At 29.3% G+C, this 15,045-nt stretch overlaps 2 protein-coding genes across 2 annotated transcripts; one reads left to right on the top strand and one right to left on the bottom strand.

The window, feature by feature from the left end:
- Window positions 1–398: 398 nt before the first annotated feature.
- LOC100242416 (uncharacterized) lies at window positions 399–3,139 on the bottom strand. Its single transcript, XM_019225778.2, has 3 exons — window positions 3,044–3,139; window positions 962–1,185; window positions 399–778 (listed from the first exon to the last, which is right to left on the bottom strand). The coding sequence occupies exons 1-3, from the start codon at window positions 3,124–3,126 to the stop codon at window positions 681–683; spliced, it is 405 nt and encodes a 134-aa protein (XP_019081323.1). The 5' UTR covers window positions 3,127–3,139; the 3' UTR covers window positions 399–680.
- A 6,190-nt stretch (window positions 3,140–9,329) lies between these two features.
- Window positions 9,330–15,019, top strand: LOC100247487 (serine carboxypeptidase-like 35). Its single transcript, XM_002278278.4, has 8 exons — window positions 9,330–9,643; window positions 11,810–11,917; window positions 12,146–12,334; window positions 12,418–12,506; window positions 12,627–12,905; window positions 13,172–13,308; window positions 14,040–14,132; window positions 14,587–15,019. Exons 1-8 carry the CDS (start codon window positions 9,373–9,375, stop codon window positions 14,843–14,845), a joined length of 1,425 nt encoding a protein of 474 aa, XP_002278314.1. The 5' UTR covers window positions 9,330–9,372; the 3' UTR covers window positions 14,846–15,019.
- The last annotated feature ends 26 nt before the right edge of the window (window positions 15,020–15,045 follow it).

The raw sequence follows: 15,045 nt of genomic DNA, 5'->3' as shown, positions 1-15,045 counted from the left end.
ACCTAAGAGGTGTGATTTTTTTGAATTGGATATAGGCTCCATTGTCCAATCATCATAGTTTGGGAAATTGAATTTAGAAAAAACACAAGCACAAAATAAAAGAAAAGGAAGGGCCACCTTTCGGATTCGAACACTGCAGAAAAGAGAAAAGGAAGATGGGAGTGAGGAGTTTGAAAAAATGGTAATGGCGGCAGGCTAACAGTCTGAACAGTTCAACATTTATCTGAGTTTCAAATCACTCCTTTGAATGGGGAAACTTAACCATTATTGGGAAGTTTGCCAAAATCTTTAATTTACTTGTGCAAATTGGTTCTCTTCCTAACAAAAACAACACCAAGAACCAATTCAATGAGGCACAAATGTCATCAATCCAACACCCCCACATATGCATACAAAATTAAGAAAAATAAAAGAACAAAAGAAATTGATACCAAAACATCAATAATTCATTATAAAACAATATCAACAATTCATTTGAAAGCAATATCACAAACACTAACCAAGCATTTGAGGACTCAGCAAACCGGGTGAGCTGTTAAGCTCTTCATTAACTTCAACCACTTTTCCAGAAACAGGAGAGTTTATATCACTTGTGGCCTTCACGCTTTCAACTGCACCAAAACTGCTGCCCTGGGTTACAGCAGCCCCTGCTTCAGGTAACTCAACATACACAACATCACTTAATGATCTTGAGCATGGTCGGTTATGCCCACAATAGCAGAATTCCCATCAATTTTCACCCACTCATGAGAGTCAGCATACTTCAGATCCTTCACAACTGCAGATAGAAGGGAAAGTATGATCAAAAGTAACAGGAAGCTATATTTGTAACCAAATTCACTAAGGCTATGTTTGGTTCCAGGAAAATACTAAGGAAAAAAAAATGTTGAATAAATGAATTTCTCATGTTTAATTTCACCATGGAAAATCCCAAAGAAAATCAAATATAATTAAAATTAACTGAACTTTGCCATGATTCTTTTCTCAAATTCAGGACCATTTTTTGCAACAAACCGTGCAGTCTTGTCAACAATGTTTCTAATGTCTGGAGGAGGATGTATGATTCCAATGGTCCCTGTGTGGGTTGCAACTGAACCTGCAGCTGAGATAGGGGAAGAGAGCCAAGATTCCCATCTGAGGGAGTTGCTGGAAGGGGCAAGATTGGCAATGCACCCAGCATTATTCCTAATAAAAAAAAAAAAACAGAGCTTATAAACAGGAAAAGTAACACGAGTCAGCACACTTTGGTCTAACAAAGAACAATCTGCACGTTCTTAGGTTTTTCCACCAGATGGGCACTATTGGCAGCACACACAATACCTGACAATAACAAATTTCACATAAGATAACCTTAGCCCAAACACTAAAGTAACAATCAGTGTTTAAAATGTTCGATTTTTATCGGTGAAATTTCCCCGATATTTCGGTTATCAGTTGGTTGGGAGAAATTTTGCTATTTTTTTGAAGTTATCGCCGGCATTTATCAGCTTTTTTGCCGATTTTTCAAGAAATTTCCTGATATTTCGTTCTACAGCTCCCCTCAAAATTATTTTTTCACTGTCACTGCAGCGTGGGGTTCAAACCCTGGCCAAAAGACTTGAACTTCAGCATGGCCACCACTGGGACAAGTTTGCCCTTGTTAATAGGCATGCATATTACTATATCAAAGTTCCTTATTAAAACAAAATTCTAATAAATAAATTAATTCTAATTATTTTATTTTAATTTTTATTTAATTGATTACTAAAAATATAAAGCAATCATTATAATTTTCTTAACAAGTTTTTTATATCATTTATATGATAATTAAATATAAAAAATATAAATATTTAAAAAAAAAAATCATATATGTATCATAATTTATCTCATTAATCCTATTTTAAAAAATTGCCACAATAGGTTGTCACCATAATAAAATTTTGGAAATTAAATCTCAAATAAAATATTTTATATAAATTAATTTAATTTTTTATTTAAAATGTCATAAAACAAGTTTCAATAAAAGTATTTTTAAAATTTTTAAATAACTGAATTTGAATATATTAAAGGAATTTAAGCTAATTTTTTTATAAAATTTGATAAATAATATTTTTAATCATACTTATATCAATTACATATAAAAATAACTTTAATATGTGAATGCGTCTTTATTTTATCATTTTTTTGAAAGTTTTTTAAGCATTTTCATTAATTTTGGACAAGATCGATATTTTTGTCAAAATATTCATTGATATTTCTCCAATATTATTTCAAACCTTGGTAATAATTCTATCAGTTGTTGTTGAGACAAAGAAATAAAGCTAAACCCGAATTTTCATTCCCACATATTAAATCTGAGCAATTCCATATTCCAAACAAGTTATAAATAAGACAGTAGACTTTTTCTTGACTACTGCCATGGTATCTCTATAGATCGAGCAGTATCAAAAGATATAGTTTCAAAGACATAAAAGCATAACAACATGCAAAGTCAACTAAATTATTTAGTCTATCAACAAAGCATTAAGAACAAATGGAGTATGTGAATCTGCTTCTTTCTCTTTTTCTACAAAGAATAAAGACAACACTATACACTCAGAATATCAGATTATTCATACATATGATCTCAAACAGAAAGGAAAACGAAAAAATCTAAGTTATATTTGATAATTCCATTTGCAAAAACTTATAAATGAAGCATGAGAAAACCATACAAGAACCAGAAACCCTAGAAATCATCAAACAAACGAAAAAAAAAAAAAAAAAACCTAGAATCGCTTTAGTGATAAATAGGGATATGTCATTAGCGAAATACTACTTATACGAATCATTTTCAATCAAAACAACGACGTGGCTACGTTCTAACCAGAAAACGGCTCTCCATATCCAAACGAAGGGTAGGTTTCAGTGAGAAAAACCGAGAGAATTTCACAGGAAAACAACACCAAATGTCAAATACGATGCCACAAACAAATATGAAAAGCCTTATAGGAAAAGAAGAGAAAATTTCCATTTGCGGATCTTTGACTGTTCGGGAGACGAGAAAACAAAACTTTCAACTCACTTGAAACTGATCTGATTAATCCGAATAAAAATCCCTACAACTACTTGACTATTTTTCAGAAATTTTCTCAAGAGTACTAACATTAGGGATAGGGTTTTACCTAGAGCCGGAGAGAGAAGAAGGTGAGAAATTAAAATTTCTTTTATTTTTGTATATATAAAAGTCCTTTCACTCTTAATATTTCTCAATTTGACCCCAAACCGACTTGGAATTGGGGCTCGAGATGGGCTCCAAATTTAATGGGCCAAGCCCATCCAATTGTTGGGCCTGACAACCTTTGGGTTAATTGGGCATGACACTTAATCGAAAATTATTTTTAAATTACACTGCCAAACATGCTCTAAGTAACTATTTTTGAAAATAAAGAATAAAAAAAGAAACAAGATTTTTGAAAATAATTGTTAAAAATTAATTGTTGACAATGATTTAAAAAAATAGTTATGGATAAATATTTTGAAAAATACTCCTCATTCATATCAAAAGTAAAATCTATTTTTTCAAATTATTCTTCGCATTATATATATATATATATATATGAAAAATATTAAAGTCCATATTTTTATTTGTGTTTCCAAGAACTTTACAAAAAAAAAACACATGAGAAAATATATAAATTTGTTCTAAAAAAACAAAATTTTTAGTAAAAAAAAAAACAAAAATATATAAAATAATTTAAAATTTTGTACATGACACAAAATAAAAAATAATTTTTTAATAAATTATTCTTACCCTTTTAAAGCACCATCCTCAAAAATATGTTTTTTTTTTTTTTTTTTTAACTTTTTATGAAAGGACTTGTTGGGCGGAGAGCATGACTCTTGACTAGCTTGCAAGTTCCACGGCCCATAGCCGGGTCTGGCGGCGAGATTCTTATTTTTGAAGAAGATGTATCTAATATCACACGGTTGACTAGGAATTTGTGTCACAACCATACATCATGGATTCAAATTAATTAAATGATAAGTAGATTTTTGACGTAGTAATTATGAAAATAACACTCTAAAAAGAAAAACTTTAAAATTGAAATGACTTTAGAGTATCTAGTGTATTTGACAGTTATTTTTGAAATTTTTTATCTTTCGGTATTAAAAAGAGAAAAAATATTTCTTAAAATTATTGTTAAATACATTTTAAATATTATTTTAATTTAAAGTGTTTCTAGTAAAAATATATTTTCTAGGAGTATATTTTTGGCGAGAAGATTTCTATTTTTGAAAAAGATGTATTGAATTAATTTATAGGGTTGTCTCAAAAATGACAAATTGGCTAAGACTCTACCTCACAACCATCAATCATGAATTCAATTTCATTAAATGATAAGTAAATTATTTATATTGTGGGTTACTAATGTCATAATCATGAACAAAATACTTTAAAAGAAAAAATTTAAAATTGAAATGACTCTACAGTGTTTTGTGCATTTGAAAGTGATTTTAAAAAATATTTTTAGTCTTTTTTTAAAAAAAAGATGTACTGAATTAATTCACACGATTCTCTTAAAAATGACAAATTGACTAAGGTGGTGTTTGTTTTTTTTGGCTTTTTGCTAAAAGCAATTTATTTTCAGAATTTAGATTATTTGTTTTTCTACTTTTTCATAACTTATTATAAAATTTTTATAATTTTTGAAAAAGATGTACTGAATTAATTCACACAGTTTTCTAAAAAATGACAAATTGACTAAGACTTTGCCTCACAACCATCAATCATCAATTCAAATTCATTAAATGATAAGTATATTCTTTATATTGTGGGTCACTCATGTCATAATCATGAACAAAATGCTTTAAAAGAAAAAATTTAAAATTGAAATGACTCTAAAGTGTTTTGTGCGTTTGAAAGTGATTTTAAAAAATATTTTTATTCTTTTTTTTTTTTTTTGAAAAGGATGTACTGAATTAATTCACACGATTCTCTCAAAAATGACAAATTGACTAAGATAGTGTTTGTTTTTTTGGCTTTTTGTTAAAAGCGGTTTGTTTTCAGAATTTAAGTTGTTTGTTTTTCTACTTTTTCATAACTTATTATAAAATTTTTATAATTTTTAAAAAAGATGTACTGAATTAATTCATACGGTTCTCTTAAAAATGACAAATTGGCTAAGACTTTACCTCACAACCGTCAATCATCAATTCAAATTCATTAAATGATAAGTACATTCTTTATATTGTGGGTCATTGATGTCATAATCATGAACAAAATACTTTAAAAGAAAAAATTTAAAATTGAAATGACTCTAAAGTGTTTTGTGCATTTGAAAGTGATTTTAAAAAATATTTTTAGTCTTTTTTTTTTTTTGAAAAAAATGTACTAATTAATTCACACGATTTTCTCAAAAATGACAAATTGACTAAGATGGTGTTTGTTTTTTTGGCTTTTTGCTTAAAGTAATTTGTTTATCTATTTTTTCATAACTTATTATGAAATTTTTATAATTTTTGAAAAAGATGTACTAAATTAATTCACATGGATCCCTCAAAAATCACAAATTGGCTAAGACTTTGCCTCACAACCATCAATCATAAATTCAAATTCATTAAATGATAAGTAGATTCTTTATATTGTGAGTCAGTGATGTCATAATCATGAACAAAATACTTTAAAAGAAAAAATTTAAAATTGAAATGACTCTAAAGTGTTTTGTGCTTGAAAGTGATTTTTAAAAATATTTTTAGTCTTTTTTTTTTTTGAAAAAAATGTACTAATTAATTCACACAATTTTCTCAAAAATGACAAATTGACTAAGGTGGTGTTTGTTTTTTTTTTTGCTTTTTGCTGAAAACAAATTGTTTTCAAAATTTAGGTTGTTTGTTTATCTACTTTTTCATAACTTATTATAAAATTTTTACTAAATAAAAAAATCCAAAATATGTAACTTTTTCTAAATAGAAAAAATAACATATTGGTTTTTCTTTACTTTTTAATACTTAATAAAAATAAAATATTATAAAAATAAACAACTTAATATTTAACACTATTAAGTATTAAGGTTATATTTAGAATTAAGTAAAAAAACAAACACCACCTAAGACTTTGCCTCACAACCATAGATTATGGATTCAAATTCATTAAATGATAAGTAGATTCTTTATATTGTGGGTCATTGATGTTATAATCATGAACAAAATACTTTAAAAGAAAATTTTTTAAATTGAAATGACTCTAAAGTGTTTAGTGCATTTGAAAGTGATTTTAAGAAATGTTTTTAGTTTTTTTTTAATTTTAATTTTTTTGAAAAAGATGTATTGATTTAATTCACACAATTCTCTCAAAAATCACAAATTGACTAAGACTTTGCCTCGCAACCATAGATTATGGATTCAAATTCATTAAATGATAAGTAGATTCTTTATATTGTGGGTCACTGATGTCATAATCATGAACAAAATACTTTAAAAGAAAATTTTTTAAATTGAAATGACTCTAAAGTGTTTAGTGTGTTTGAAAGTGATTTTAAGAAATGTTTTTAATATTTTTTTTAATATTTGAAATTTTTTATCTTTTATTATTAGAAAAACTATAAATATTTCTTAAAATTATTGTCAAGCATATTTTAAAAATTATTTTAATTTGAAGTGTTTTTAGTAAAAATGTATTTTCTAAGAGAATATTTTGGTTGTGAGATTTCTATTTTTGAAAAAGATGTATTGAATTAATTCACACGGTTTTCTCAAAAATGACAAATTGACTAAGACTTTGCATTAACACCATCGATTATGGATTCAAATTCATTAAATGATAAGTAGATTCTTTATATTGTGGGTCACTGATGTGTAATCATGAACAAAATATTACAAAAAAAATAAAATTGAAATGACTTTAGAGTGTCTATTTGAAAATGATTTTAAGAAGTATTTTTACTCTTTTTAATACTTGAAATTTTTTATCTTTTAATATTATAAAGATTAAAAATATTTCTTAAAATTAAAGTCAAACATATTTTAAACATTATTTTAATTTGAAGTATTTTTAGTAAAAATATATTTTCTAGGAGTATATTTTTGGGTTGTGAGATTTCTATTTTTGAAAAGAAATGTATTGAATTAATTCACACGATTTCTCTTAAAGATGACAAATTGGCTAAGACTTTGTTGAGGGATTCAAATTCATTAAATGTTAAGTAGAATTGGCTAACACTTTGCCTCACAACCATCAATCATGGATTTAAATTCATTAAATGATAACTGGTTAAGACTCTGCCTCACAAGTATCAATCATGATTCAAATTCATAGATTCTTTATTTGTGAGTCACTAACGTCATAATCATAAACAAAATACTTTAAAAGAAATTTAAAATTGAAATCACTTTTAGAGTGTTTATTGCATTTGAAGGTGCTTTTAAAAAGTGTTTTTAGCAATTTTTACACTTGGAAAATTTTTATTTTTCAACATCAAAAAGGTTAAAAATATTATTAAAATCATTATCAAACGCATTTTAAATATTATTTTAATTTGAACTCGTTTTAAACATTATTTTCATTTGAAGTGTTTTTAGTAAAAAATTTATTTTCTAAGAGTACATTTTTGGAAAGTCACATTTCTAAGTGTTTTTTATAAACTACTATAAGCGAATTTTTTAATTTTTTTAAAATTAATTTCTAAATCTTATTTAATATCTCTTTTTTATTCAAAAATATTTTCTAAACTATAAGGATTTTCTACAAGTATTGATAGTAATTTATTTTAAGCACTTTTAGTAAAAATTATAAATGTTTTTTGAATAATCACCTATCAAATATTTCTTAAAAAATATAAGTGATTTTTTAACTTTTTAAAATTGTATCCAACATTTTGCATTTGATAGTATTTATACTCAAAGTGTTTTTAATGATTTTTTTTTTAGAAAATCATATATAACGTGTTTTTCTATAAAACATTACAATTGACTTTTCAACATTTTTCTGTTTCCTTAATTTTATCAAACACTCATTTTTTTTTTTTCAAAAACACATTTTAACTTAAAAACGCTTCTTATAATCATCACCAAATGGACTATTTTAATCATTTTTAGATTAGAAATGTTTTCTAAAAATTAGCTTAATCTATAAATTTATTTCAAAATTTTTTTGTATTAAACTTAGCCTTTGTTATTTTAACTCCTACATTTCAATTATTGAAGAAGTAAAAATATTTTTGTACAATCAACTATATTCTTAAAACACTATTATAAATATTTCCAATAAAAAAACATAATTTTATTATAATTTTAAAATATGGATAAATCAAATTTAAAAACAAAACATTTTCCCTCTATCCATTTTTTTAAAAAATAAATTGTAGACTCTAACTTTTTTTTTTCTTTTTCTTTTTTTCATTTTGCAACATCAAAAAAAAAACCACTCAAAAAAATGGACCTTCCTTCTTTTTTTCTTATTCTTTTTCCCTATTTTGAATGCCCAAAAAGATGACACGATTCCTAATTTTTTGGGTACTCAAAAAAGTGGGATTAATCCACAATCCGAAACGAGAAGGCTCCTATTGGCAACCCTGTCTTAAAAAGCCAAAACATTTGTACAAATCTTGTGACCAATAAAATATTATATCATTCAATTTACTTACTTTGGTTCCACTTGCCCTCCTTTTATTCTCCTGTGCATTTGAAAATGATTTTATAAAATATTTTTAATACTTAAATAATAAAAAACTTAAAGCATTAGAAAAATTAAAAATATTTTATAAAATCACTATTAAATGGGACTTTAATTAATAATAAAAATATATTATGGGTTTATCCAATATCCATTTACACAAAGTCGTTTCAAATTTTACATTCACTTCACTTTTTTTTTCAATAAATAAAGGAAAAAGACCAAAAAAATTAATATTAATTTTGTACTTGGAAGAGCTTTTAAAAAACCACAAGCATTGTTTTAAAGTTCAAGTGCAATTTAGGAGTGTTTAAATACAACTTTCAATCAGAATCCATAATTTAGATGCGGAAATCTGATTTTTATTTAATTAAAATATTTTAAAATTGCATAATTATCCTTTTTTTTTAACAAAAATATTTTTGAAATAGAAAATAATTTATTCTAGTGCTAAAAGATACCCAAACAAGACTTAAAAAAAATCATAATTTTTCATTCTAATTTAAATTTATAAAATATTAATTATAATTCTTGTGAGTTGTGTCTTCGTTCATTCTTCAATGCCATAAACATAAGTTGGGATAGAAAAATTTTGTAAGTGAAGTAGTGGAGCAATAAAATTCAGTTTTTACAGTTACTTTTATGAATTTAAAAAAAATAAAATGAAACTTTATTAGTGCTTCATTGTCTCTGCTGTTCGTCTATAAAGTAGACTGAGAGAAGGGCTGCGAGCACGGAGAATGGTTTCAATGGCGTCTTCTCTCTGCAACTGGCTGATCTTCTGTCTGGTTCTACAGGCGATGACGGCGGCTGCCTCGGTGGCCGGAGCGGAGGAATTACAGCAAGAGAAAGACAGAGTTAAGGATTTGCCGGGACAGCCGGCGGTGGAGTTCCGGCACTACGCAGGGTACGTGAAACTCCGGCCACAAGACGAGAAAGCACTCTTCTACTGGTTCTTTGAAGCCCAAGGCGGTGTTCTTGAAAAGCCTCTTGTGCTTTGGCTCAATGGAGGTCTCTCTTCTCGCTTCTCTCTTCTTCCTCTCTCGATTTATCCATTTTCTCAGATTTACTGCTTCATTTTCACAACTTTTCTGTTGGTCTTTTTCATCACTGATACACACGCCTCTGTAATAATTTTGAAGAAAAATGCCAGATTTTAAAGATTCTGTTTGGATGAAAGGAAACTAGAGGGAAAGGTAGAAAAACACAGAACGAAAAAGTGAATTGAAGTTGGATGCTGAAAAAAAAAAGGAAGAAGGAATTTTGCTATTTATTTATGTGATATAATTTTGCATACGAAGAAAGAAGAAAACATAATTAACTGATTTTATTGGTTTTTTTTTTTCTGATTTGTTTTCTTTAGTTGAACTATCAAATCAAGTTTCTATTTATGATCAATTTTTTTGTATATATATGACTACCCATATTTTGATATAAATTATAAGTAAAATTAAATTTAATTTAATTAAAATTTATAAAAATATAAAAAAAAACCTCTTAGAAATGAAATTATAAATATAATAAATTTTTTTAATTTTTTTTATGATATATATATATATATATATATATATATATATATATATATAATATAATATATTATATTTGATAATAATATTATATACGTGGATTAAAAAATATAAATTTTATAAATATGTATTAATTATTAAATTAATATTATGATATTTGATTATAATATATTTAATTTTAAAATATATTTAATATTAAATTATGATATATTTAATTCAATTATATTAAATGATGATAAATGTATAATTTTATATTTTTATTAATCAATTAAATGGAATTTTTGTATTTAAGTATAAAATAATTATAATTAATTTGTTTTTTAAGTAATTTTTTATATGATAGCTTTTAATATATATATATATATATATATATTTGGTGCAAAATATTTATTAATTTAGGGGTTCGAGTCCTCTCAGCGTTGCCCGCAAAAGGTGCGAGTCCCCTCAACGCTCAAAAAGCGTTGACCGTATACGAGAGAATATTCCCTCTGTTGTATCTCTAACGGCTTCTATAACTCTGTGATTCTCACCTTTCATAACTTTTCATTCATAATTTCTTTCTCTGCTATCCAAATCCACAATTTTTTCTGGCATACCATCCTAAACCTGATTTTTTGAATTTTACGGATATATATTTTTTTATATGTTGAGGAGTCAAAGACTTGAAAATAAAGAAGTAATATCGAAAAATAAAATCTGATTTTTTAAAATCTCAAATTATCTTTATAATTATTATTTTTTGTCAATATTTTATTAAAAAAAGTATTCACATATAAAAAATACCTGTGTAATGGATATATCTGGATTTGAAACGTATTTAATTTTTGGGTTTGACTGGATTGGAGATATGGAATAATAGCCGTTGGATCAGAAGCCTAAGATATGGATCGTTGCACAGGGGTGTCAGCCACTTGATTCGTCGCACTTCATCTTGGCTTTTTTTTTTTTTTTTTGGTCCTTTTCTTTTCTGTCAACCCCTTTTTCATGTGTTTGCGTTGGACTTTCTTCTTAATGTTATCCCCTTCCTTCTCTTTTGTCCTTCTGAGAAGGTCCACCTCACTGTGTAGTCTGTGTTCAGGCCCTAGGCATGCACCCAAAACTGGGTGGAACCCACCAAGCCTTACCATTATTTTCCTGGGAAAATGTGAGAAAATTTATGTTTTGCACACTGGGTTGTTGATTATGGAATGTGGGTCCTTTCTACTCGTGCTTAAAAAGGAGAAATGGGGGTTATTTGTTTGCAGGGATAAGATAAGAAATTTCATTGGCAAGTGGGGTTTTCTCCATTTTTGAGGTAAAAATGGGGTTGATGATGTTGTTGTCTTCCTTTTTTCTTTTTTTTCTTTTTTTTTTGTCATGTGGGTCTCTTTCTCTTCTTCAATGGCTTTAAAATATGCCCTCCTGTTGGATTTCAACTGAGAGGAAATACAAATTTGCAAATCATCTTTTTCTTTCAGAATCCGAGAAAATTTGGCTGGTTTGGAACAGAAGCGTCTTGGAAACTCTGAAAGATAATAAAAATCTCTCACTTAAAAGGAAAACAAATTCAAGCAAAACTCATGATATATCTAAGCTTGCTGCAACAACTCAATCAAAACTCACTATCCATTACCTTATTTCTACCTATCAGAGAATGTTCTTCTTATTGCAGGACCTGGATGCTCATCCATAGCTTATGGAGCTGCACAAGAACTCGGTCCGTTTCTTGTTAGGAGCAACGGAACTAAGCTTATCCTTAATGATTTTTCCTGGAACAAAGGTAATCATTTCAATAAATTTTCCTTCTGGATTAGCCATGAGCCCTGGAGAAAGAGGGTTTGGTGTAGAGTTAGGGGTAGGTTAGGTAGCCTACCAATTCAAGGCGGTCCATTCTATTGTTCTAATCAATGATTTGAATTAGCTTTTAGATCAAATGAAAAAGAAGTCAAAAACAATTTATGTGTAATTGTACTGATCACCTTCATTTTCTAACTACAATATCATCCAGTTGCAAACATTCTGTTCCTGGAGGCACCTGTGGGAGTAGGGTTTTCATACACGAACAAATCATCGGATTTACTTAAGCTTGGTGATCGAATCACAGCTGAAGATTCTCATGCATTCTTAGTCCAATGGTTCAAGAGGTTCCCCAGCCTCAAAACCCATGATTTCTACATCACTGGAGAGAGCTATGCTGGTATCTATAACTCCTTTTTCTTCCTATTTTTCTCTTCCTAATTCTTTGTAGCCAAACTGACCTCTTTCTCTCTTTCTTTTAAGGTCACTATGTTCCTCAGCTTGCTGAGCTCATTTATGAAAGGAACAAAAGAAGCAGCAAAGACTTTTACATTAATCTCAAGGGTTTCATGGTATATATGCCTCATCTACCAACTAAACTGATACTCGCTCCCTTATCAAGATCATGATCATGAGACTGTCATATTTTTATTAAGTACTGCTATTTACTTAAGGTTGTGATTGATAATCAGATTGGGAATGCAGTAATCAATGATGAAACGGACGATATGGGCCTCATTGAGTTCGCATGGAGTCATGCAATCATATCAGACCAAATCTACCATGGCATAATGAAGAATTGCGACTTCAAAAGTGGCAACCTTACAAACCTCTGCATTAAATATGTCGAGGGCTTCTTCGAGGCTTATCTCGATATCGACGTGTATAGCATTTACACACCTGTGTGCCTCAGTTCTTCCAAAGAAACCTACCGAAAACTTGTCACTGCACCAAGACTCTTCGCACAACACGTAAGTTGACTTGTCTCCAATCCCCTGTCCTGTGTTATGAAAAAATTTCCAGGATTATAGAGCCTTCTGCCTAAAGGGTCTCACAAACAAAAGATTATTCTTCATTTTCAAGAGGATAACTAATGAAATTAATGGGAAAAGAGCAAGATGCTATGTCCTATAAGAAGCTTAGCTTTCTGTTTTGAATCATGCAGCATTAATACAAGAATCGAAGTCCAACTGAATATGTTATTTAAGTGTATGTATTGTTGATTTCTTGATTTCAGGACCTCTGGCATCAGCTACCATCGGGATACGATCCATGTACAGAAGATTATGCTGAGAAATATTTCAACAGGGAGGATGTTCAGAAGGCCCTTCATGCCAATGTCACCAAACTCCCCTATCCATACACCACATGCAGGTAAGTAACAAATGAAACACAAATATTCAATTATGAACAACATTCAGCCACATTGAACAAGAACTTATTCTAAGTTCTACCCTTATATTTACATACATTTTTATTCAGAAGCATGCAATAAATGTATGCATTATGTAGAAAAGGAAAAAAGACATGATGGCGGTATCTTTTAATTTGGAGGACATTGAAACATTTACTAGACAGTTGTGGAACCTTCGAAGGAGAGCTTTCAAACATTTACTCAACTGTGGAACCTTTGACGGAGAGCTTTCACTCTGCTTTCCCGTCAGTAATTTAATGAACCATAGCAGTGGGATCCTCGATCTCTCTTTTTCATTTCTTTCTGGCACTTAAAAACCCACCTCCTAATACTTGCAACTGCTACTTCTTTCAGTAAATATCAACTTTCTATACTCTTTTAAGCCACAACCAATTATTGGTAGAAACTACACCAAGGAATGAATTTAATGGTAATTAAAGTAAATCTTCTCAGAGCTTAGACAACATTGGTTGTTTCACAGCTTAATATACCGTACGTGTAAGCTTAGGGGCTAATGATACTGAGATAATCTAACATGATGACAAAGCTTTTGATACTGTAGATTTGTTGTTTATCCCTTGTTTGTCGTACCTTTAAATGTGTAAGGACAATAGTGAAAGTATGCATTTTGTTTGGAAGGACTATTGGCAGAGTAGAGTTGTGAGTTATCTTTTGTTGGGTGTGTATGCAGTAAAGTTATTAGGAGGTGGAATGATTCGCCAGACACCGTGCTGCCCACCATTCAGAAGCTCTTAAAGGCTGGTCTGCGCATTTGGGTCTACAGGTACACTCTATAGACACCAAATTTCCACCCCCTCCTTTTTTCTTATCTTAGCTGTTGGTAAAAATGAGATATCAAAGCTCCTTTTTGTCATATTTGCTTTGATTGTAAATGAAAAAAAGTCATTTATCTCAACTACAGGAAATCCGGAGGCAAACTACCTGCACCCCATCCCCCAAAAGAAACATCAAAGCCAGTTTAGAGTTCAATTAGTGTGGTATTTTTTTTCATATTATATTGTTACATGATCAAGTAATGCTATTTACATCATTCACTGCAGTTTTTATACTCAGACACCAAGGGAGAAAAAAAGACCTCCAAATTAATAGCATAACCCAATCAAAATTTGTCTTAAGACTTTCATTACTAAACAAAAGCTTCTTCCATTCAGGACACATAGATAAACTATTTTGTATCATTAACACTGATAAAAATAGTGATGGTGATGATGAAACAGTGGGGACACAGATGGGAGGGTGCCAGTGACATCAACAAGGTACAGCATAAACAAGATGGGGTTAAGGATTCAGCAAAAGTGGAGGGCATGGTTCGACAGGAAACAAGTGGCCGGTTGGGTGGTGACTTATGAGGGTGGCCTTACACTAGCAACCGTAAGAGGTGCAGGTCACCAGGTCCCCATCCTTGCACCTTCTCAGTCCCTTGCTCTCTTCTCTCATTTCCTCTCGGATGCCACCTTGCCGTCTTCCAGAGCCTAGTTGCTGCTCAGATTCAGACTGCTACTACTTTTTCTATCAACTTACAATTATATCACATTATTATCATATTATGATTCATGTCCCTATCCCAAGAACGTTCAATTATTTACATAATGCAGAATTATGAGCATTGTAAGGCTTTATCCCTAGAAATTTTAAAAGAAAAAAATAAAATAGCCTGTTCATGCCATCATTTGTAC

This window comes from Vitis vinifera, chromosome 1 (assembly GCF_030704535.1).
Source record: "Vitis vinifera cultivar Pinot Noir 40024 chromosome 1, ASM3070453v1".
Classification (NCBI taxonomy): Eukaryota; Viridiplantae; Streptophyta; class Magnoliopsida; order Vitales; family Vitaceae; genus Vitis; species Vitis vinifera.
Note: the sequence above shows the minus strand (reverse complement) of the source record. Positions and strands in the feature narration are given on the sequence as shown.

Coding starts and splice junctions, on each gene's coding strand:
- LOC100247487 (XM_002278278.4), top strand. CDS start 9,373: ATGGTTTCAATGGCGTCTTCTCTCTGCAACTGGCTGATCTTCTGTCTG. Junction 12,335..12,417: donor CACTGGAGAGAGCTATGCTG/GTATCTATAACT, acceptor CTTTCTTTTAAG/GTCACTATGTTCCTCAGCTT. Junction 12,507..12,626: donor TTAATCTCAAGGGTTTCATG/GTATATATGCCT, acceptor ATTGATAATCAG/ATTGGGAATGCAGTAATCAA.
- LOC100242416 (XM_019225778.2), bottom strand. CDS start 3,126: ATGTTAGTACTCTTGAGAAAATTTCTGAAAAATAGTCAAGTAGTTGTA. Junction 1,186..3,043: donor ATTAATCAGATCAGTTTCAA/GTGAGTTGAAAG, acceptor TTTTTTTATTAG/GAATAATGCTGGGTGCATTG. Junction 779..961: donor AAGAATCATGGCAAAGTTCA/GTTAATTTTAAT, acceptor TTCTATCTGCAG/TTGTGAAGGATCTGAAGTAT.